This window comes from Ursus maritimus, unplaced genomic scaffold (genome assembly GCF_017311325.1).
Source record: "Ursus maritimus isolate PB19 unplaced genomic scaffold, ASM1731132v1 scaffold_18, whole genome shotgun sequence".
Lineage (NCBI taxonomy): Eukaryota > Metazoa > Chordata > Mammalia > Carnivora > Ursidae > Ursus > Ursus maritimus.
Genome location: NW_024424230.1, coordinates 988,277 through 1,009,080, shown reverse-complemented (window position 1 = coordinate 1,009,080; position 20,804 = coordinate 988,277). Strand labels below are relative to the sequence as shown.

Sequence of the window (20,804 nt, the reverse complement as noted above, 5' to 3'; positions counted from 1 at the left end):
CCCCCGCGTCGGGGAAGCACTGGACTCGCGGCCGCCGCCAGACACATGCACCTGCAGCGCAGCCCGGGGCCGGCCTCGCGGCGCGCACGCCCAGCGCCCAGGGGGCGGGGTCGCCCAGACACACTGCCTCCGCGCGCGCGCAGACCGCGCGATGACGCCATCCGGCCCGGGCGCACGGGGGGCGGAGCCTCGGAGCGACACAGACCCCGCTCGCGCCCGCGCCGCGCGGTAACGTCATCGGACCCGGACGCGGGACGTAGCCTCGTAACGCCGCTGCCTTTTGCGCCCTACCTTCGCCGCACGCTGTCGTCATCAGGCGTCGACGCGCCGTGACGCTATCGAGCCCCGACGCCTGGGGGGCGGGCAAGGAAGCGCGGGCGGCTCCTCAGCCGGGTTGGAGCTGAGCGGAGAGGGCGGGGAAAGGCAGCGAATTGAGGTGGAGCGGGGAGGGGCGGGAAGGTGGCGGCCGGAACATGGCGGACCAGATCCCTCTGTACCCGGTGCGCAGCGCGGCGGCCGCGGCCAGCCGCAAACGCGCGGCTTACTACAGCGCGGCGGGGCCGGGGGCCGATCGGCCCAGCAGGTAACGACGGCGGAGACCTCCCTCCTCCCGCGGCGCCCCTCCCCCCGCGCCCTGTCGGGGGCCCCCGCACCCCCGGCCGGCTGGTCTGTCCCCGCCCGCAGTCCGCGCACAGTGCTTCCGACTCCGGCGCGCGTTCCGACTTTGGGGGGACGGCCACCCTGTGGGAGAGGCCCCGGGACACCGTGTCGGGGACGGGCGGGGGTCGCCCCCAGCTCCGCCCTCGTCCTGGGGTGCCCTGGCCGTCCGACGCACACGGGACGGGGGCGGGCGTGCCGCTGCGGCGTTCTCACGTGAGCCCGGCGGGCGGTGCGCCCATCCCGCAGACGCTGCTGGTGTCCGAGCTTCAGTGCGGTTCCAGTAGAGACCGTGAAGGTGCAGACACGAAACACCTAAACCTGAGTGAAGCACGGCCTGTCGCAAATGCAGACGGCTCAGTTTATGTGCCAAGTACATGTGCATTTAATCGTGTGTTTACAGAGTATTGTTTGTTGACCAGAGGTTTTGCTTTTAGCAATGGGAAACGGAACTTGACAAGGTTAGATTGTTTAATGGGACCACAGTTTAGTCGTACATTTAAAACATACAGACCTTTCATTTAAATGGAAGCTTTGTCCCCTAGTTGATTTCAGCTCACATTTAACTTACTTTTCGCCCTAATACTGCATTTTATAAAAAAGAAACTTATAAAAAGAGGAAATACTGGCTTCTACAGTTAATCGAAATTTTATTCCTAAGGAATCGTAGAAGCAATTAACTTTTTTTTAGAGATTTATTTATTAGAGAGCGTGCGAGGGAATCTCAAGCGGACTCCCCGCTGAGCGTGGAGTCCCAGGCGGGGCTTGATCTCACCAGCTGAGATCACGACCTGAGCCGAAATCAAGCGTTGAACAGATGTCCCAGAATCTGTTAGCTTTTAGTACAGAAGAGGAAAAAACTATATATTTTAATATCCAGGTCCTTCAGGATTCGAGTTTTAGAGTAACTTCTGTTCTGGCCTATTTGAGAAGCTGTAACGTAGAGTCTGAATGTATGTATTGTGGAGCTGAATTGGATCTCATTTACTGACTAGCTGTTTGACTTCATTAACCCGAACCCCCATTTCCTGGGATGTAATATGGGGGAAGCTGTGGTTTTCCTACAGGATGGAGAAAGGTTACAGAAGAACCTACTAAGGTGCCTGTGTTTAGTGTTTGTCCGGAAGTGGGTTCTCCAGAAGTACCATTTCTCTTTTCCTCCCTGATATTACCTATAACAGTGATTGCGTAATTCTCTGAGTGGTTGATTTTGGGAGATCATTATTTGGAAATATGCTGCTTATTTCACAATAGGTTTCCATCGCGGTTTGCATTTCAGTTTTTCCTGCAGGTATTTTGAGGTTCTGTCATTTGGTGTGTACATATTTAGGATTCTTATGTCTTCTGGTGGATTGTTTCTTCTATTACATAATGTTCTTCTTTGTCTCTGGTAATTTTCTTTGCTCTGAAATCTCCTCCTACTTTATTGTGGATGAGTGTTTGCATGTGTTCTCTTTCAACCTAAGTTGAATTTGAAGTGAGTCTCTTTGTTGGATCCTGGTTTTCCATTATGCTTTCTGTCAGTCTCTGGATTGGGATATTTAGACTCTTTACATTTAAGTTAATTATTGCTGTATTATAGCGTGGGTGCTATTTTATTATTTGTTTATTTTCTGTTTCTTCTGATCCTCATTCCTCTTCTGTTTCTCTTTTTGCCTTCCTTTAGGTTATTTGAACGTTTTTTTGGCTATCTCTACGGTGTTTTTGAGTGTAGGTCTTTTTGTAGTTTTTGTAGTGTTTGCTCTATTGGGTATTGCAGTATATGTATGTGACTTATCACCAAGGGGTGTTGGGATTAGTATTTTTGTCTGTAGAGTAGACTGTGTAAACCTTACTTGCATTTTGGTCCCTTTACCCATCTTCTCTCCCTACACTTTAAATATTATGTCTTGAGTATCAGATGGTGTTACGTTTTTTGTTTAAATCATCAGATATCATTTATAAAACTCATGATTATAAGGATAGTCTAATGTACTTATATACCCCTGTTTTTGCTCTGTTATTCTTCTTTCCTGGTATTCCAGGATTCTTTTACCTTTCTATTTGAAGTGCTTCCTATAGCCAATCTTGAAATTTCTTCCACCTTAGAATGTTTTTATTTCCCCTTCATTCCTGGAGGATGGATGTATTGGATATAGAATTCTTGGTTGACAGTTCTTTCATTAGCCTTGAAAACTGGTTACTGTCCACCTGGCCTTCATGATTCCTGATGAGAAGCTCACTGCTGCTGGAGTTGGTGTTTCCTGCAGGTAATGAGTAATTTCTCTCTGACTGCTTTCAAGGTTTTATTTGTCTTTCATTTTTACAAGTTGAACTGTGATGTATCTTGGTGTGTATTTCTTTTGGTTTATCTTGGTTGGTATTTAGTAAGATTTTTAATCTGTTGGGTTTTGTTTCACCAAAGTTAGGGAGTTTCTTCAAGGACTGGTTTCCACTGTCTTCTCTCTCTCCTGCTGGTACTGGGATGATACAAATGTTGGATCTCTTGTTAGTGGTACATAATTCCCTTAGGTTTCCACCTGGTTTCTTTTGTCTGTGTTAAGATTGTGTGAATTGTATTGATTTGCTCTCAGATTCCCTAATTCTGTCCTTTGTCATCTTCACTCTTCTGTTGATCCCATGCAGCAGTGTTTCATTTTTACTAGTGTATTTGTCAGTTTTATAATTTCTTTTTTTTTAAAGATTTTATTTATTTATTTGACAGAGATAGAGACAGCCAGCGAGAGAGGGAACACAAGCAGGGGGAGTGGGAGAGGAAGAAGCAGGCTCATAGCGGAAGAGCCCGATGTGGGACTTGATCCCATAACACCGGGATCACGCCCTGAGCCGAAGGCAGATGCTTAACCGCTGTGCCACCCAGGCGCCCCCAGTTTTATAATTTCTGTTTGTTTCAAGAGAGTTTGTAATTGGTTGTTGAAGCATGTTTATGTGTGCTGCTTAAAATGATTGTCACATAATTCCAGTATCTGAGTTAATCGAGTTTTGGTGTCTGTTGATCATCTTTTCTAACTCACACTGTGAATCTTCTGGTTCTTGGTATGACTGATGATTTTTTATTTTATCCTGGACGTGTTGTCTATTATGTTTGGAGAACATGGGTTCTGATTATGTCTTTTACTTTAGCAGGTGATCACCCTGTTTAGATTTAGCCTATAGGTCCTGGCCTACATTTGTGGGCTGTGATTCCAGTGACAGTTTAATTTTGTGCTATGATTTTTGGTGTGTGTGGTTTATGTGGTGTACTGGGACTCTTTCTTATCTCTGCTTATGAGGAAGAGGTGATTTCCCCAGGCCCAGTGTCTTGGTAAGAGAAGGAATGGTCAGTCCGTGTGATGAAAAGGCTTCGTTGGATGGGGGCAGTGGTTCTGCTTGTACCCGCTCTGCATGTGCCTGCTGGCTGTTCTGGTGTGTCTGGTTAGGGGAGGAGTCTCAGCACCATTGTGGCCATCCCAGTCCCTCTTGCTGGTGCCTCCTGCTGCTCTGGTCTCTGGTGGCAGAGGAGGGGAGTTCAGGCCCTGAATAGAAGCAGTTTCCTGGACTGGCTGCTTCTGAAGTGGGGCTGTGCCTGTTGATGCTGCCTGGTTGCCCTCCTGGTGAGAGAGGGGTATCTCAGGCCCATGGGGACACAGGGGCTTTCTGAGGCTTCTAACCTCTTTTTGTGGCAGGGTTCCTTTAATTGGTACTGCCCGGATGCACCAGTGTCCCCTGATGGGACAGGGGAGTCTTAGGACCATGGGGAAGGATGCCATTTCCCACGGCACTTGTTGATCTCTCTTGCTGGTGGTGGTGGACTCTTGCTCCCTCCAAGGGAGGAATGATCCTTCTGGTCTGCCTTTTCTTGCTAGGTTGGGAGTTAGGGAATGCCAGCCTGTCTCCTTCCTTCTGTTGGGTGAGGGCATGTAGGATGTCCTGCCACCGTGTTGTTTCTCTGATCCTCAGTCTTAGGCCAGCCCAACCATCTTCCTCTTAACTGCTGCCTTCTTACCACCTTCCAGAGCTCTCTTTTGCTTGGCTCTTGCTTTATTTCCAAGCTTATAGTTGGACTTAGTTATGAGGAGCAGGGAGAGATGGATCTTGAGTGGAAGTTGTGCTTTTACTTTATTTTGTGAAGTTCGGTTGTATTTTATCGTAGTTACAGATGGTAAAAGGCTTTTGAGAAGATACTGTGGCTCTATACTCTGCTTGTTTCTTCCTCCTTACCCCAGCCTCTCACTCCAGAAGCATGCACTTCGGATTCTTCTAGCTATTTCTTCTGGCACTTAAAATCTCCATATTTCAATGGCTATATTCCTGACTCTGTCAGCATCTAAAATTACTTTTCTTTTGAAGCCTCCCATTATCTCAGCCCCAGCCAGGATAGAATTAGATGCCCCTGCTGGCTCCTGCTGACCCCTGTTCCCCTCAGAGCACAGACTGCACTTGATTGTAAATGTTTCTCTTCCATGAATAGAATGGCAGTGACTGTCAGATTTTACCCCTGATACCTGGCCTCATGAGATGACTTGGAAAGCGTTCCGTTCTCTCCTGCTTTCTGGAAGACATCAACTAGAGTTGCTGTTAACTTCTTTAAATGGTAGAATTTTCCAGTGAAACCATCTGGACCTAGAGATTTCTTTTTTGTGTGTTTGAATTCACAAACTCAGTTTCTTTAATAGTTAACTAGGCTATTCAAATGAGCTATTTCGTTTTGGGTGAGTTGTGATTGTGCCAGTTGAGGAATTGGTCCTTTTCAGGAAAGTTGCCATATTTATGTGTGTAGAGTTGTTCGTAGTATTCTCTTACTATCTTTTTGATGTTGTTTCATTCAGATATTGGTAGTTTGTGTCTTCACTCTTTTGTTGGTTAGTCTTACTAGAGGTTTGATTTTTTTTCAGAGTCATCTTTTATTTTTCTTATTTTTTTGTAGTTTTGTTCTCAGTTTTATTTCTGTGCTTTATTTTTTCCTTCTTTTTGCTTGCTTTTTAGGTTTATTTTTCTCTTATCATTCTTGCTTCGTATGGTGGGAGTTCAGATTATTGATTGGAGACTTTCCCTCTTTTTAACGTAAGCATTTGGTGCTGTAAATTTCCCTCTCGGCACTGATTTATCTGTGTCCCACAAATTTTGGCATTTCGTTTTACTTTGAGACTTCCCCTTTGTCTCATGGATTATTTAGGAGTGTATATGGAAAATTTGGTGTTATTTTTCTGTTACTAATTTCTAGCATGGTTTCTTTGTGGTTAAAGAACATGCTTCGTGTTATTTCATTTAATTTTGGTGGTTTGTTTTGTCACCGAGAATATGGTCTATATTGGTAAGAATTTCAGGGCCCAAAAGAAAGTGTATTATGCTGTCGTTGGGTGAACTGTTCTGAAATGTTGGTTAGATCCTGTCAGCCATCTTTGCTAGTTTACGGTCTAGTTGCTCTCTTGGCTGTTGAGGGTGGGTTGTTGAAGTTTCTACCTGTCATTGTGCATTTGTCTATGTTTCCGTTTGGTTTTATCAGTGTTTTCTTTACTGTTCTGCCAGTCCATCCTTTGTTGCATACATGTTTGGGATTGCTCTGTTTTGATGGACTGATGCTTTTGTTATTATAAATTTCCCTCTGTCTCTAGTAATATTTTTGCTGTGGGCTTTACTTTTTCTGACATTAGTATAGCTACTCATGCTTTCTTTTGAGTAATGTTTGCCTGGCATTTAATTTTCCATTCTTTTACTTTCAGCCTACTTCTATTTGAGGTGAGTTTCTTGTAGTCAGCTTGTGGTTGGCTTATGTTTTTTATCCGCTGTGCCAATCCTTGTCTTATGATTGATATATTTGGAACATTTATGTTCAGTGTAATGATTGATAAGTTAGGGCTTATATCTGCCATTTTCCTTTTTGATTGCTGTGTTGTTTCTTTGTTTTCCTTTTCCTGTTTTTCTGTGGGTTACTTGAACATGTTTTAGAATGCCATTTTGATTTACCTGTGGTGTTTTTCCACTGTTTCTCTTTGTATAGGTATTATTTAGTGGTAGTTCTAGGTATTACATTATATGTATGTAGCTCATCACAGTATTTTGGTGTTGATATATATATATATATATATTTTTTTTTTTTTTAAAGATTTTATTTATTTATTTGATAGAGAGAGAGACAGCCAGCGAGACAAGGAACACAAGCAGGGGGAGTGGAGGAGGAAGAAGCAGGCTCATAGAAGAGGAGCCTGACGTGGGGCTTGACCCCAGATCGCCGGGATCACGCCCTGAGCTGAAGGCAGACGCTTAACCGCTGTGCCACCCAGGCGCCCCTCTGGTGTTGATATTTTATCAGTGTTAGTAAAGTGAAGAATCCGTATGTCTTTACATCCCTTTACTCATCCCTGCTGGTAAAGTAATTATCTTGTACAATTACATAAATATTTTACATATGCAAAAGTAAGTAAATATTTCCCTTATATATGATTAGGGTTACACATCAGACAGTGTTAATTTTTACTCTCTCTCAAAACATAATCTAGAAAACTCAAAAGGAGAAGAAATGCCTGTTATATTGACCCATGTTTTCACTGTTCCTGTTGTTCTCTTATTTCCTGAAGTTCCTGAAGTTTTTATTTTATTATTATTATTATTATTATTATTTTTTTAAAGATTTTATTTATTTATTTGACAGAGAGAGAGACATCCAGCAAGAGAGGGAACACAAGCAGGGGGAGTGGGAGAGGAAGAAGCAGGCTCCCAGTGGAGCAGGGAGCCCGATGCGGGGCTCGATCTCAGGACCCTGGGATCACGCTCTGAGCCGAAGGCAGATGCTTAACGACTGAGCCACCCACGCGCCCCTATTTTATTATTTCTGTTGTAAGAATTCCTTGTTATTCTTTTAGCGTAGGTCTGCTGAAAACAAATTCTCTCAGTTTTCTTTCATCTTAGAAGGTCTTATTTCTTCTTCATTCCTGAAGGGTAATTTCACCAGATGCACAATTTGGGGTTGACAGTCCTTTTTCTATTTTAGCACTTGGAAAATGTTACGTTACTTCATTCTGGCCTCCATAATTTCTGAAAAGAAATCTGATGTCATTGGAATGTTTTCTTTTTCTGTGAGTAAGATGTCATTTCTCATTAGTTCCAAGCTTTTTTTCTTGTCTTTAGTTCAGTAGTTTGATTATTATGGGCCTTGGCATAGATTTCTTTGGGTTTATACTGTTTGGGGTTCACATAGCATATTGAATCTGCAAGTTTTTATCTTTTGTCAAGTTAGAAGTTTTCAGCCATTATTTGTCTAAATACTTTTTGAGCCCCACCCTCTTTCATCTCATCTAACACTCTCTCTGGAGACACCTTGTGAGATCTTTTCTTGTGTCTCATATGGTCCTGAGTTTCTCCTCATTTGTTTTAAGGCCGCTTTCTCTCCAGATTGGGTGGTTTCTGTTGTTCACTCTTCAAGTTCCTTGATTTTTTCCTTTATCTCTCCTTTTCTGCCCCTGAACCCTATGCATTAAGTTTTCAAATCTCCATTATTGTATTTTTTAGTTTTAGAATTTCCATTAGATTCTTCTTCGTATTAGTTTTCTTTGCTGAAATAGCTGTTTGTTTTCATTTGCTTCAAGTATGTCTGTAATTGCCCATCGACACATTTTTATGACGGATGTTTTAGAATCCACGTCAGATAATTTCAACACATACATCCCTTTGATGGTGGCATCTGTTGATTATCTTTCCTTCAGGAGTAGAGATGTTCCAGGCTTTTGGTATAATGAGTGTTTTTTGATTGTGTCCTGGACATTTTGGGTATTATGCTATGAGGCTCTGGACTTTATTCAGATCTTGTGTTTTATCTGGCCCCCTCTGACACCACTTGGGACTGGGGGTTGGGGAGGTGGGATGAAGTGGTGCTGCCTTGTTACTGGCAGATGGGGTGAAAGCCGGGTTCCCTTTGACATGTGGTGGGGAGAGGGTGCTGCTTTACCGCTGGGCAGAGATGGGGTCTGCGGTGCCCCGTGGGGCTCTGCTGATGTCCCCTTGTCTGGGGAGGGGAGCAGTGCCTGTTTATTGCAGCCTGTGGCCTCCTCCAGTATGGCCTGAGGGGCCTTTACTTTACCTCTGGGTTCCTGTGACAGTGGTAGGGATGGGCAGGAGGGACTGGGCTGTTCTTAGGGCTCTCTTTGGTTTGTGTCCCTGGTTTTTCTGGCTGCTGACTCTCTAGTACACAATTTGGGATAGACGAGGCAGAAGGAGCACATTGGGAACTGTTGTGTGACCTCTGGGGTCCAAGGTCCCTCCTGGTCTGCCTCCCTGTCTTCACCTTTCCCTGTGTTGTCTCCAGGGTTATAGCTGTGCCTCTTGGAGGCTGGGAGGGGGGGATGGGGGGTGGGGAAGGGGCTTCTGCTCAAATCTTGCTCTGGAACTGGCAGGAAGGAGTCATTTGCCTTTGTTTTGTTTTGTCTTTACTCTTTTTTTTTTTTTTAAGATTTTATTTATTTATTCTACAGAGATAGAGACAGCTAGCGAGAGAGGGAACACAAGCAGGGGGAGTGGGAGAGGAAGAAGCAGGCTCATAGCGGAGGAGCCTGATGTGGGGCTCGATCCCAGAACGCCAGGATCACGCCCTGAGCCGAAGGCAGACGCTCAGCCGCTGTGCCACCCAGGCGCCCCTGTCTTCACTCTTTTTATTTTAAAGTCAGTCTTATTTTTTCATTCACTAACAAGTTTTTGGATACACATTCACCATTTAGAGTGTAAAATTCAGTGTTTTAGTGTATTCACAGGTAAGTGCAGCCATCACCACAGGCGGTGTTACAGGACGGTTTTTCCCACCTCTGGGAGAGACCTGGCGCCCTTCCTCTCATCAGCTGCCCCACCTCATCTCTGTAGGTTTTCTTATTGCAGTAGGATGTACTTAACAAAGCTGACTGTTCTTAACAGTACTTTTGACTTAATATATAACAGATCTCTTAATTTCATACTTCAGAACTGTAAGTGAGTAGATTAAAGTTTTATATCAAAATTATGGCTTTTCTAGTATTTCTGTTTGGGGAAATGCGTACAATAAATTAGAATACAGCTAAAAAATAGATTAAAAAATAAAAAGTGCAGTCTTACATTTCCAAGAACAAAAGTTTATATTATGAGGTCTTTTCCCTCCACATTGGCAATTGAGAGCTAATTAGTTGTTAGAAAAACAGGTTTGATATGGGCTTTTCTTGCTTTGTGAGCTTTAAAAGGCTTTTTTCTTGACCATATAAAAATGTCATTTTGTGTTCATAATGTATAAGGAATTGTAGTAAAGTATTTTAAAGGTTCTCAGTTTTTCCTTGGAGTGAAATTACTTTTATTTCATTATCATACCAGGTTAAGACACAACCTATTGACAATACAGCCATCATAAATTGTTACAACTTACATAAAATTTTTCATCGTTGGGTTTGTACTTTATGAAAATTTCAAGGGGATGAAATAGATATGATTTGAGTGTAGTTAATACATGAGGATGTTCTTGGTTTTTTTTGGGGGGGGGAGTTGGTTTGTTTTTTTCCGAAGTTACTAGGTGAATGAAATGCTGTGTCCCACGCATAGTATTTCATAGTTCAGTTAAGAGTGCACTTGCTTGTTCAGATCCTTTTCTGTAAACTGATGTGAGGCGTTGATTTTCTTCTTGCATTAAGTATAGTTGAGTAAAAGAAAGGTATTTGTTAATTTGATATTTTTCACTTCTTTTAAATGGTATCTGTACCATTCAGATTATCTTCACAGTTGAAAGAGGAATGACCGACACTGGACATGTCTGTGTTTATCCGTGTCTGTTAGTGCCTTTTCTTTGCTTCACGTTGCAGTGTGGCTTTTGGCCTTGCCTAGAGCCATTTGCAGTGTTATAATAGTTAAACTTTGTGTTTGAGAAGAGGTTCATGCTGAGAACAGATGGTTATTGTCTGATTATTTCTAAAATATTAGTGTGTTTCTTGATAGAGGCAACGCAAATTTTTTTAATGCTAGTCTTCTCGTTGTGGGTGTCTATACACAATTTTCTCTGATTCTTAAAAATTTTACAATTATGATGATCTAAAAAATACCTTATTAGTTGCAAAGATGAAACTTCTGTGATGATTCACAACTGGGAAGGTTTTTTCCAGTACCAGATGATTCTTCCCTTTTTTTTTTTTAAAGATTTTATTTACTTGACTAGAGAGCGAGCGAGACAGAACACAGGCAGGGGGAGGGGCAGAAGGAGAGAGAGAAGTAGGCTCCCCGCTGAGCAGGGAGCCCGCCGCTGGGCTGGGGGCTCAGTCCCAGGATCCTGGGATCCTGACCTGAGCCAAAGGCAGCCGCTTTATCCCCGGAGCCACCCAGGCACCCCTACCAAATGGTTCTACGGTAGCATTTATCAAAGTGCTCAGGCCCAGGACTCCTTGGAATCAGAGACGTGTTTTTAAGGATCTGTAGTTCACTCGAGTTTATGAAATTCTTTAAACCTGCCAGAACAGATATATTTCACTTTGTTTTCTACAACTGACAGTATTAGCAGGATGATAGATTTGGTGATTGTGAACATCACAGTTTTAGGGAACTGGATTATGTGTCCTGAGCTAATTGGCCCACTTATCTTTCAATCTGGATTGGCGTTTACATAATATTAGATGTTGCGGCATTAACTCTAATTTAGAAGCTTGTTTCAATTTATGTATAGTGTTGGTGTAATTTCTTGTGTCAAGAAATTGATATTGAGGTTTCTTACAGAACGTTGTGGAAGAGGAGTCAGTGGCTCCAAGGTTACCGTGTACACAGTTCACGTGAGGGGCGTCTCCGCGGAAGGACTGACTGGCCCTTGCCCTTCTTGCTTGTTTCTCATTGCTAAGGCCAAGGCATGCTTTTCAGGCAGTGTTCCTTTACCTTTTTTTTTTTTTTTTTTTACAGCTATTCTGCTGTTTATCTCCTCTTCTATGGTAGGAAAGGAAGAGTCCCAATTTCCCAGTATACAGTTTTGCTGCTTATTAATGACTCATCAGCGACATACTTGAGCTTGGAAGCTGTGTTTGATGAAGGAAACACACATTTCTTCATAACACTTTGTTGCTTTGTTTTTCTACTTTATTATCATGCAGGCAAAGGGGGCAGTGTTTATTTTTCTTAAAGAAGGTTTAAGCATTAGGCATATTTTAAATGGTTTCTCTCTTTAGTATCAGTTGGCTTCTCAGAAATGCTTCTTATCCAAATGGAAACAATAAGGCTGTTAGATACTTAATGTGAGTTTAAGCTAGTTATTGTATTGACCTACTTTTACTTTTACTCAGATACACGTAAATTATGCACCTTCTAGTACTTGAGTGTTTTGTTGAAAGTTCCCAGTTTTTCTAAACCTTTGGCAGCAGCTAAGAGAGCTGTCTCCATTTCTTAGTGTGGCAGTACTCTTGGGTTTGGTATCATCTGTTCTGTCGTCTTTGTTCACATTGTTTTTACTCGTTTTAAAAATATGTTTCCAGAATTATACTTAATTGCTGGAAACGTTGATTTTTCTTGAGTGACAAACCAATTAGGTGTGTATGACACTAGGCAACAAAGACACTTAAGATTTTCTGCTTATCCTGTCTCTGAAAAAATCCATTATTCATCATCTTATTGTTTTTAAATACTGAGGTAAGATTTTCAATACAATAGGAAAATTGCTTTGGAAGTGGAATAAATTGCTTGCCAGTTCAAAGGCTCCATCTCTGAAGTGGAGGTTGCTAAACATGATGTTGCTTATGTTCATTATCTTTCAGACTCTTTGTGCTACTTTTCTAGCATTAAACTTGATAAGATTGTGACTTTGCTAAAATGCAACACAATTGCTGGAAGAACTTAATGAAAAAGACTAAAAATCTCATTTTGTATACTATATTATAATATATTTAAGTGGCATTTTGAATTTTAATTGCCTTTTGTATAAATATTCATTTTCTAGTTGACTGTTTTAAAAGAAGTGATCTTATGCAGAGAATAAGAAAAAAGGAATTTTTCTGAGGAAACCTATTAACTCTGTTTTAGGCCTGCTGCCTCACAGATGAGAGGAGCTTTTTCCTGAGCCTCTAAAATGATGAGTCTCCTGTTGTGGGCATGTTGTGTGGTGGTGTGGATGGTGCCTGGAGTGAGGCGGCCCTTTGGACTGGTGGGCGCGTGAGGACAGGGGCTTGGCCGCTCCTCACTCCCCGCTCCCTGCAGTGACAGCCTTACTGCTGTCAGCGGCAGTGCGGTCATCGACACGTGTGACCAGGCCTAATCACTGATACTACAGTCTTCCATGGTTTTTGGGTGGACTTTGAAGCAGCACAGCACAGTAATGGTCATCTTTGTAGATCAATCTTACGTACATTTTTCATGTTTTCAAATATTTATGTTTTCGTGGGATAAATAGAACCTGTAGTTAAAGTTTACTCACATCATAAAAAAAGGGGGGCTTTCGATGCATTTTCACAGACTGTCCTCCAGAAAAGTTGTTCACGCTCTTACTAGCCATTAAGAGTGCCTTGTTATGCAAGACTGTTAAGAATGCTAAGTGTTAATTCTTTTTTTCAGTTGTTTTAATTTGCATGTTTTAGAAGTTCTTTTGAAAACAACAATTACTCCTAGTGTTAAAACCTTCCACTGGCTTCCCCTTCCACTGAGAATTAAAGTGAGACTCCTTTCGCTGGCTGCCCAGGCCCACGGGACTTTGCCCCTGCCCACCTCTTCAGCTGCCTCCGGTGGCCCTCCCGTGGCTTGCCCACTTCAGCTGCCTCTGGTGGCCCTCCTTTGGCTTGCCCACTCCCGCTGTCCCAGGCTCTCTCTCCAGTCCTGAGCCCTCAAGGCTTTGCAGCCCCTCCCGTGTCTCCCAAGACCTCCTGTGGTTGGTTCCTTTCATGCATGTGTCTCTTCCTGAGACTCGGCTTCCTTCTGGCCCTCACACCTCCTTTCTTATAGTCTTCGCAGCACCTCTCCCTTTGCAAGTAGCCAGCCCACTTCTTGTGTTTGTCCTGTCGTCCTTACGGGGCAACCCACAGCCGTGGGGACAGTGCTAGGACAGAGCAGCCCCTCAGGTGTGTGTGAAAGGGTTGGGGTTCCTAATGTGGCTGCACATAATTCTCTAAGTACAGCTGTATTTCTTTTTTTATGAATTGCCTTTGCTCATCTGTCAAAGTGTTTACTTTTTAAAAATTTTGTTTGTGAGAACTGTTTATGAAGAATTGTTTTACTGTCATGTGCTGTAATATTTCCCCCAGTTTTTCATCTGCTCTAAACTTTTCTTCTTGGACCATGCAGAATACAGGCACCTAGGGTGCCTTGGCTGTGGGAGGGGCTCCGCAGACCCAACCCCCCCTCTCCAGGGCCTTGCAGTCCAGGAGATCTTCAGGAATTCTTTCTCCTTCTGGTGTTTGGTCTCACTGACAGACCAGCTCCCCAAGTGATTAAACTCTTGCCTGAACGTGCCTGGTGTGTGAGGATTTGGCTTTTCCAGGATAACTCTACCGACTCTAGTGCCTTAACTGTGACAGTGGCAAGAGGATGAGGGGAAGGGTCCTTGTGGTGAGGGCAGACCCTTGGGGTAGAAACCAGCTTGGTATGTTGGAGATTTGGGTAATGATGAGGAAATATCCCTCTTCCAGGCTGCTGGGGAGCTGGATATCAGCAATATTTACTGAAGTTGTTCCTTTTTAAAGAAGTTATATCCGACGTAACATAAAATTTCCCATCTTAACCACATCTCCCCACGTGTGCGGTGCAGTGGCAGTGAGCACGTTCAGGCTGTTGTGCGGCCCTCCCACCACCTACCCTCAGGCCTCCTTCCTCTTCCCAAACCCAAGCTCAACACCCATGAAACACCTCGCTGTCCCCCCTCCTGGTCACCGTAGCCTCTCTGTACCTCTGTGTCTGTGGAGTTGACTATTGTCATCACCTCCTGGAAGTGGAGCCCTTCAACGTCTGTCTTTTTGTGCCTGGCTTACTTCACTGAGCATTATTATTTTCAAGCTTCGTGCCGTAGCATGTGACACATTCCCTTCTTTTTTTAAACTAAGTGACATCTCATTATATGAACAGACCACATTTGTCTTGGACATTTCAGTTATTTTTCTTTTTTATAGTAAAAATTTCCTATGTTAATTGTCTAAAACTAGGAATTAAATGAACGTATGTGAAATGCTTAGATTCGTGCCTGACAGTTTCAGCAGACACTGGCCGCTGGCTTCTCCTCCTGTCTTTCCTCCTCCTCTCAACAACACTGAATTCCTACCTGGGCATCAGGGAAGGGAGGCCAGGCTGGCTCGCACCCACGTTCACTGTCCTTCCCTCAGCTTCGCCCTCTGCTTTCTCTCCTGCCCTCCCTCCCCCAGTGGGTAGCTGTCCCTTGATCTGGAAGGGAGAGGAGTAATCTGAGGATCCAGATGTTTCTTCGGTAGCTTTCAGTCACTTCCTACTTTTTCCTCCCTCCACACCCACTTCAAAGGTCTGCAGGACGTCAGACCCACCCCTCCAGGGTCCAGAGGTTCTCTTGCTTCCTCGCTGCTGTGCTGAGACTCCTGTTTTCTTGAATCTGCTATTTATCATCCATCCATCTGCTTTCTACATTTTGTTATCATCTCTTGTTTTCTGTTCTGTAGGTTTCAGCTTTAAGAAAAAGCAGTATTTTTGGTATTGAAGGTAGATCATGTATTTAATCTTCCATTTTTATAGGAAACATTTTTTTTCATTTACTCAATCCCCATATTTTTTTTGTTTTTTTTTTAATTTTAATGTTTTTTTATTATATTATGTTAGTCACCTATAGGAAACGTTTTCTTATCCTTTTTACATGTGTGTATGTCTGTCTGTGTCTTCTCTTTCAGAAGACTGCTGTTTTGGGCGTCCTAGTCTGCATAGCGGTGTAGACCTCCAGTCGCTCTTCTTACAGGAGTTAATAGCTGTAGTTATCTCAAAGCAGTCTGGCTTCTGTGTCCCAACTCCGGTTCCAGAGTTCCCACAGACAGTTGTGGCTTAGCTTGGGTAGCTGGCAGTCCTTCCTGAGCTGTGCTCTGCCCCCCTACCTTCCTGTACACAGCAGTCATTCCGCACACACCTTGCCCCCCTACCTGGCTGCAGCCCCTGCAGCCTGGAGCTCAGTCGGCACCCTCCCAGGGCTAGGGGACTGTCTCGCCAGTTGCCACTGCTATCATTACATTTACTGATGAATGAGTCTGACTGAGCCCTGTGAGTTACAGGCTGTGTCTGTTACTGACAGTCGTGTTTTCAGCCTAGGCACGCACGTGTTGATGCTCAGCAAAGAGTTGACTGAGTGTATATACCCAACATGGCCACGTGGCTCACAGAGCATTTGTACCTTCCTGTAAGGATTTTGAGGGGGGATCTTCCTTGGGGTCCTCAGCCTGATGTACTTTTCGTACTCCAGTGTTTTCAGAGGTCTCGTGGTTTTTATTTTTTATGTTATCTAGGGAAGGAGGAGGAGAAGTATTTGCGTGGTTAGTGTTTGCTAAGGATCCACTCAGCATCTCCTCAGGCTTATGCTTTATGGTGTGAGGACAGGTGGTCTCTATATTTGTCATGTGTTGAGTGTCGGTTCCCATTGATGCCTAATTGTCACGGCACTGAAGCACCGGAGTGCCCGGGAGAGCCTCAGCGCGGGCTGTCAGCACACTTCCGTCTTCCGTGAGTGGAAAACCGCTGTCTTCTACTTAGGACCCTGTCTTACCCGAGGGCTGTGTCACATGAGAGGAGATGAGAGCTGGGTAGGGGGAAGCAGGATTGTCAGATTGACTCAGGATACAAAGAAAACAATATCACGTCATTGATCACTATGCAGTTGTATTAGTGTCCTATTGCTGTTGTAAAATTATCCTGAATATAGTGGCTTAAAACAAATTTTTTATTTTCCAGTTCTGTGGGTCGGAACCGTACGATCTCACAGGGCTGAAGTCAGGGCGTCTGCCGCTGCATCTCCTTCTGTAGGTCCTTGCAGAGAGTCCAGTTCCCCGTGGTTGTAGGGAAAAGTCCTGTTTTCTGGCCCCCAAATTACTCTAATACATTTAAACATATTACAAATCAATGTGGAAGAGATGGGCTCTTGCATAAATAATATCGCCATTTCTGTTCTTGCAAAACTTTGTATTTGGTAGAAGTGCTCACTGAAAGTAACAGGGTTTATGGGCAAAAATAAGTTAGGGCAAACCACTGGGGACCCCATCACTAACAGAAACAGTCATAGTCCTGGTGAAGTTTGCTGAAGAGGCGCAGTGAGTTCCTGGCCAGTGAAGATTTACCTGTGAGGAGGTTGGTGCTACCAGGACTGCTGAGTGTGAGCCACGGGAGAGGGTCCTAGTTCCAGGCCCCCGCCCCAGTGCACACGTCCCAAATATGCCCAGCTCCACCGAATTTTCTGTATAGCATGGGGAGCAGCCTTAGCCACAGTCTGTAAGTAGTAGTGCAGGACCTCACATGATAGCAGAAGTGAATTGGTGCCGGTGACGCCAAGGTGCCATTTTCCTCCCCTTATTTAAGCGAAGGGTTATTTGTATTTAGCTCTCATCTGATGAGGGTGAGGTAACATTGCTTTTGGCTTTATTCATAGCACTCATAGTGGTGGGAGTTTAAATCTGCAGTTGGCAATAATATTTCAAGTGTTTTAGAGCTTATGACTTTATATACAATTCTGGGATTTTTCAAAAGAATTCATGTAAAAATATGGAGAAAGTTCTGTGTACAGATATTTCCACTGAAACATTATTTAGTGGGAGGTTACACATGTCTTCTCTGTCCAACAGTGGGGATAGCTCAGTAACCTGTAACTCAGTAAGCCACTTGCTGGATTCTTTTTTAGTAACCACATATTAAAAAGATGGTAAGAGAAGCTTAGGTAGCAGGTCAGCATTGGCCTTATTGTCCAAAGACATCTTTTCCATCATCGAATTCCACTTGCGTTTGGATTCTTGACAGCGAGGCACCTGTTTCAAGAATAAAGTTTCAAGAAGGTAGAGGCTTCTGGAATCTTGCCTTCTGACCTTTTCACAGAATTCTAGTAAGCAAAGGACTGACTGCCTGGCACCATCGCTGCACACCCACACGTGCACAGGCTTACTTGCAGGTGTGTGAACACCCACAGCCACAGAGTCCCTGGAGAACTGCTGGAAACATAGCTAAGTTTGCACCTGTAAAGCTTGTTCATATACTGTACATTGTGTACGTACTTCATATACATTTAGAGCTTGTTACGTACTGTAGAAGAGATATTTCAATAACATTTTAGAGTGGAATGGAAATAATTCTGTTGTTGAATATTCCTGATTATCTGGAGTAGCACTCACCATTGTCATTCTTCTTAAGACCTTCATTTTCAAAATGTTGGCTTGTCTATAGAAGGAAGATCTTAATGATGGTGCAGATGACAGCGTCCAGATGATGACAGGTCTTGGACATAATGGCAGGAAAAAAGATGGAGAAAGCTCGATTCAAGAAACAACAGAGGACATCACTTTGGGTCTTAAATTTTTTCCTCTTGGATACATTTTGCCCACTTGTTCATTATGAGGTATTTCAAGCATACAGAAACATCAAAAGAATGTTCTTGCAATTTACATAGATTCAACAGCTGGTAACATTATGCCTCATTGGCTTTCTCTCTATGCTGACCCGTTCTTCAGTGCTTCCCAGGTAGGACCTTTGGCAAGGGTCTCCCTACAGGAGGCATGATTCTTCAGCCACAACACTGTTGTCCCGGCCAAGAGAATTAATGCTAACTCCTAACATGGCATCTACAGGTCTATTCAAATGTCTTCTGTTGTCTCGATAATTTTTTTTTTTTTCAAATTGTGGTAAAATACACAACATATCATTCACTGCAGAATTTAGTGGCATTTGGGATATTCCCAGGGTTAGTACAGCCATGACATAGAACATTTCTAGAACATTTTCAGAAACAGCCTTTTTTCAATCAAGGTTTAATCAAGGTTTAACTATTTCATGTGGTTATCTCTTTTTAATTTCTTTTACTTTGGAGAAATCTTTGTGGTGGTTTTCTTTCTCCTAATGACTTGGCGTTTTTGAAGAGTTCAAGCTGGTGGTTTGTAGTGTGTCCCCTGTCTAGAGTAGTGCCTCCTGGAGTTGGGTGTAGAGCTCTTTATTTTGTGCACTTGCCATCACATGAAAATGAGCCGCAGAGCAGTGCTTCTCAAACAGCAGAGTGCGAGGGCTCTTGACACCAGCTGTAGGCTACTTCCAGAAGTTTCATGTTTCTTGGGATGGCTCCGAGAATTTCTGTTTCTGTCACACTCGCAGGTGATGCTGGGAACTGCACTTTGAGAACCACTGCTCTGGGACTGAGTAAATGCGTGAATGTGTGTGCACTGTGTTGGTAGGAATGTTGGGTCTGCTTCTTACTCTATCACCCCAGCAGGCCAGCGGCAGGTTGTCCTGTGGTGACTGGTTCCAAGTGTGAGTTCTAACTGAAGGTCCTGGTCTCTGGAACTTCTGCAGTTCCTAAGTTTCCATTTGCAGTTGTGAGGAATTGGTGGATGGTTCTCCAGCATTGTGACTGTTCTGTTCCCAAACTGGGCTTTTGTGCTTCCCCCCCCAAGTATTAGTGGATTTTCAAGATGTCTTTCTGTTACTGATTTTTTTTATTTATTTAATTTATTTTTAAAATTAATTTAAAAGATTTTAATTACGTGAGAGAGAAAGAGAGAGAGAGTGAGTGAGCAGGGAGAGAGCGGCAGAGGGAGAAGGAGACTCTCCGCTGAGCAGTGAGCTTTTGGGATCTTGACCTGAGCTGAAGGCAGATGCTTAACCGACTGAGCCACCCAGGCGCCCCAGATTTTTTTTTAAGATTTTATTTATTTGTTTCAGAGAGAAAGAGAGTGCAAGCATGGGGGGGGGCAGTCTGCTTCTACAGAGGGAGAATAGAATAGAATTCTGTTGGAATTGGAGACTCCCCGTTAAGCAGAGTGCCAGATGCCGGTCTCGATCTCAGGACCCTGAGATCATGACCTGAGATGAAGGCAGACCCTTGACCAGCTGAGCTACCCAGACGCCCCTTTCTCTTACTGATTTTTAAAATAAATTCCTTTATGGTGAGAGAATATACTTTGTCTACTTTCAGTTCTTTTGAATTTATTAGTTTGTGTTATGGCACAGGATGCGGTCCGTGGGGATGAGTGTTCATTGTGCACTTGCTGAGAACGTCCTGCTGTGTGGAGCTGAGTGCTCTGTAAATGCCAGCCAGGGGAGTACGTTGGCTGACAGTGTCCACCATGTCTTTGTGTCCTTTCTGATATTCTGTTTCTTCTGTCAGTTACTGAGAGAGGAGTTACGAAGTCTTCAGGCAGTATTATGGATTTGTCTTTTTCTCCTTTTACTTACATATTTCGTACCTTGTGCTTCGTGTATTTTGAAACTGGTGTAGGTGCACGCACATTTATGACTGCTAGGGCTTATGGGTGATATGATCTTTCATCATTATATAATGTCCTTCTTTATCCTGGGCAATTCTTCCATTTTATTTTGATGCCTTCTTTTTTTTTTAAAGATTATTTTTTTAAAATTTTTTTATTATTAGAGAGACAACCAGCCAGTGAGAGAGGGAACACAGGCAGGGGGAGTGGGAGAGGAAGAAGCAGGCTCCCAGCAGAGGAGCCCAGTGCAGGGCTCGATCCCAGGACTCTGGGATCATGCCCTGAGCTGAAGGCAGACGCTTTAACGACTGAGCAACCCAAGCGCCCCTTTTTGATGTCTTCTTTGTCTTACATTACAGTAGCTACTTTTCTTCATTTGAATCATATCTTTTTCCATCTTTTTACTTTTAATCTTCCAACATTATATGCCGTTATATTTCAAGTATTCTTATTTTTTTGTAGGTAGTGATTTTTGTCCTCCAGGTGACATTTGGCAACGTGTGGACACATTTTTATTTTCACAACTGGGGTGATACTGCTACTGGCATCAAATGTGTAGCGGCCCGGGTTGTTGTCGAACATTCCACAGTGCACAGGACAGCTCCATCAACAGAATTCTGTGACCCAAATTGTTAGTGGTATTACTGTTGAGAAGCTCCACTGTAAGGACTGCAGTATACATGACTAACTTTTCACTGTTCATGTTTTACACTTCAAGTAAACTATGGGACTGCCTGCTTCTTATGGGATGGCTGCCATATCCATTCACATCTTTCTGTACTGAAAACCTCACCAGACAATGTTACA

At 43.5% G+C, this 20,804-nt stretch overlaps 1 protein-coding gene across 1 annotated transcript in view; it reads left to right on the top strand.

Annotated features, from left to right (window-relative positions):
- Window positions 1-429: 429 nt before the first annotated feature.
- Window positions 430-20,804, top strand: part of ATP9B (ATPase phospholipid transporting 9B (putative)) — a 250,034-nt gene continuing 229,659 nt past the window's right edge. The window contains exon 1 of the mRNA XM_040632421.1: window positions 430-583. Within this exon, the coding sequence (XP_040488355.1) occupies window positions 474-583 (110 nt within the window). The 5' untranslated portion in view covers window positions 430-473. The remainder of the gene's footprint in view (window positions 584-20,804) is intronic.